Source organism: Haplochromis burtoni, unplaced genomic scaffold, assembly GCF_018398535.1.
Source record: "Haplochromis burtoni strain Fernald_Lab_line unplaced genomic scaffold, NCSU_Asbu1 Contig_1109, whole genome shotgun sequence".
NCBI lineage: Eukaryota > Metazoa > Chordata > Actinopteri > Cichliformes > Cichlidae > Haplochromis > Haplochromis burtoni.
The window spans coordinates 4,924-8,521 of record NW_024583470.1 but is presented as its reverse complement, the minus strand read 5'-3'; the positions used below and the strand labels follow the sequence as shown (position 1 = coordinate 8,521).

The 3,598-nt window shown below is 43.6% G+C and overlaps 1 protein-coding gene across 1 annotated transcript in view; it reads left to right on the top strand.

Moving 5' to 3' along the window:
- LOC102307018 (trace amine-associated receptor 13c-like) overlaps positions 1-2,618 on the top strand; it is a 7,536-nt gene extending 4,918 nt beyond the window's left edge. Inside the window, exons 4-8 of the mRNA XM_014330877.1 lie at positions 10-192; positions 271-349; positions 1,348-1,437; positions 2,247-2,344; positions 2,445-2,618. Of these exons, the coding sequence (XP_014186363.1) occupies positions 10-192; positions 271-349; positions 1,348-1,437; positions 2,247-2,344; positions 2,445-2,618 (624 nt within the window). The remainder of the gene's footprint in view (positions 1-9; positions 193-270; positions 350-1,347; positions 1,438-2,246; positions 2,345-2,444) is intronic.
- Positions 2,619-3,598: the final 980 nt, after the last annotated feature.

The following is a 3,598-nucleotide window of genomic DNA, read 5'->3' as shown; positions in this document are numbered from 1 at the left end:
TGTGTTCAGAGGCGGCGGCGAGAGGGGAGACCTCGGCTCATCCAGCTGGAGAGCCTGACCAGGAGGAGTCGAACATTAACTCGGCTCTTCCAGGGCACCCTGCAGACTCGGCTGCTGGCATCGACGAGGGAGTGCGGATGCCGCTGGGATGACGTGAATGCTAAACTGGAGTCCATCACAGGTCGACTGCAAGTATGCGAGTCAGACCTCCTGAGGAGGGTTTCACTTTTCTCTTTTTTTTATAATTGACCCTTTTTCTCTCTCTCTCAGCTCCTTGTGAAAGGGAAGGGATTTGAAGCACAAAGGGAGGAACTTGTCGTTTGGTTGGCTGATATGGATGTCCGCCTGAGTGAGGTTGACCAGCTGACAGGAATTAGATGGCATTAGATAATATCACAAGATTGTGATATTATCTAATGCCATGTTATACCCCTGATTAATGATTGTGAAATTATTATGTAGTTTTAGTTTGCATTATTGTCCTGAATTAGAAGAAGGTTTATCACCTTCTTCTAATTCAGGAGAATTACATTTGTTAATCTGATTTGTATTACATTAGACTGCTGATTTATTGTGAATGAATGATATTGTTTATGATGCATTATACTGCTGAGTTATAAGAAATACTGTTTTCAGAGAGTCAGGACCTTGTTTTCTGATAATAGAGGAGACAGAGAGCTTCTGTCTGGTAAAAGGTCAGGAGCGTCAACGGGCGGGGTGAGGCCGAGTGCATTTTGAGGTCGAGACATACACACACACGCAAACAGTAGTTAGACTCATGTTTAGGTAAGAGTTCAAATAATAGTTTGCAAAAGCTTGGGACTGCAAAATTATGTCTGCCTAAGGGACAGTTTGCTCCAGGAGATAAGCGAGAGTTAGAAGATTAATAGGAAGCACCTGGCCTCGAGATGGAGAAGATGTCCTTTTAAATGTGTCAAAAGTCGTCAACAGAACATCTGTGGTTTTGAAACTTATGCATGTGTTGTATCTGCTTTGACGCATGAGGGGGCGTCATAAATAATACCCTGATGTTATAAAAAACAACTGCTTATGTATCATTGGGCGGCGATTGATGCTGTCGGTGTGCAGTGTTCATCTCACCACGTGTGTGTTCATTAAATCATCGTTTGACTTAACTCTCCTGGACCATTGTTGTTTTTGTGCTCACCCTCAATATTTGAACTCGTAACAGAACAAATAAAAGTAATACAAACTCATTCTGATTTAAAAGCCCAGGAATAAAAATGGGTTTTCAAACAGGTTTTGAAAGTGTCTGATGTTGGGGAGGATTTGTAATCAAGTGTTGAAAGTGCCAGAATGTGGTTGGGTCCATCATTCTTGCCACAGACAAGGTGTATTACAAGCGAGTGGACTGCCCCAAGTGGAAGGGAGTTGTTACTGGTCAAGACGGAGCAGTAGTGTTCGTCAGACATGGAGGTAAGTGACGGACAAGGTAAGCGACTCATGGTGTAATTGACGTCAGACGCTGGAGATTTTGGTGGAAAATTAAAACAAATGGTAGTTTAGAAATGAACAAATTCCTTTAAGCTTCAGTATTACCAAATACACTTATCAATTGTCTTATAACTAACAATATTTGTCTAAATCATCTCCAACACCCTGGAGAACAACGGGGAGAGTTTAGAGGCTCTCCAAGATTACATTGATCAGTGCTTCCAGGATCTCGTGATGCCAGCCGGCAAAGATATTGCCGACATACTGGAGTCAATCGACCAACGATTGTCCAGTTTTGATGCAAGGCTGTCCTTGGTGGAGATTCTTCACCGGGAATTTAAATGCTTGCGAGAATCCCTTCAGCCAGAGTTCAGCCAGGAGCAGGTGGAAATGCTCGCTGCTGAAAATGCCACGCTAAGATCGGTAAATGGTAAATGGCCTGTATTTATATAGCGCTTTACTAGTCCCTAAGGACCCCAAAGCGCTTTACATATCCAGTCATCCACCCATTCACACACACATTCACACACTGGTGATGGCAGCTACATTGTAGCCACAGCCACCCTGGGGCGCACTGACAGAGGCGAGGCTGCCGGACACTGGCGCCACCGGGCCCTCTGACCACCACCAGTAGGCAACGGGTGAAGTGTCTTGCCCAAGGACACAACGACCGAAATGTCTCACAGACAATGTTACCCGGCTAAATAGAGAAAATCAAAAAATAAATGAAACAGTTATTGATCTACAAGCTCGTAGCATGCGTGATAATCTTGTATTTTCTGGTATTCCAGAAGCCGCTGGAGAAGACGCGGAGACTACGGTAAAAAGCTTCATCAAAACCCACCTGAATGTGCCGGAGGACACGGTGAAGAACATCGTCTTCGATCGGGTACATCGCCTCGGGAGACCACGTCCTATTGTATCCAAATTCGGCCACTTCAAACAAAAGGAACAGGTGAAAAGTTGCGGCAGGGAATTAAATGGAACAGACTTCAAGCGTGAACGACCAGTTCCCCAAAGAGATCTTGGAACGACGCAGGGTCCTCTTCCCAATCCGATGCGGCTTCATCCAGAAGGGCTCCCGCGCTGTCATCGCTGTGGACCGGCTGTACGTGGACGGACAGCTCCACCACGACCCCAACATCACTCCGTGGCTGTATTAACCTCACACCAGATAAGAATCAGCTGCACCCTTTCCCTATCCACTCACACTAACGTGCATTAGCATCTGTTTAACTTACCGGTATCAAATTGCATCTTAAGTGTGATTTCATAGCAGAATTAACACCGTCACTCTCCGTCAGTGATTTAATTGGAATGTTTACGTTTTGTTTTTTTTTCTTCTTGTTTTTTCTCTCTCTTTTCCCCCTCTTGTTTTTATGCTGCTCACCCTTGTCCTTGGTTTCTTTCTTTTTTATTTTCTTTCATTGCTTCGATCACCTGCTTCCAGACTCATCCACAAACAACATCCTTTATTTCGACATTATACGCACAACACGATCATGCACAATCATGCGCTCAACGGTAGCACATTTACATCAGTCAGACAGCACACACAGTCATATAGGATACACACACTTAAGCCAAGCGTACTCATATTAGTAAATATGCACACACATTTTTTCTCTCTCTCCTTCTCTTTATTTATGAACAAGTGATGTATTCTCTCCACCTGTCTAAGCGACACACACAGCGTACACCCCTAGTTATACACAAACATCTATGGGCACACTGAGGTTCGTTACATGGAATATAAGAGAACAGAGGTTAAAAATATTTAACCAATTCAAAAAACTACAGGCAGATGTTGCCCTATTACAAGAGGCCCACAGACCTCTTAGAGCAGGGGTGTCAAACTCACCCTGCTCTAAGAGGTCTGTGGGCCAAAATTCAAAACTGGAAGTAAAGGCCGCGGGCTAACATTAATATTTATTGAAAAAATAATCTTCCTCTAGATTTAAGAATGAATCTCTTCTTATGGACTCAAACACGTTTTGCTGAAAAACTGAATATGGAACAAGCAAAGCTTAATACTAAACAATATATATATTAGCTGTATAGTACCAGTAGGCCAGCTCTAATACTTTCCCGTAGGAACGCTGCGTTACTGCGTTACTCAAACCGTGATATTTTTTTTTGCGAG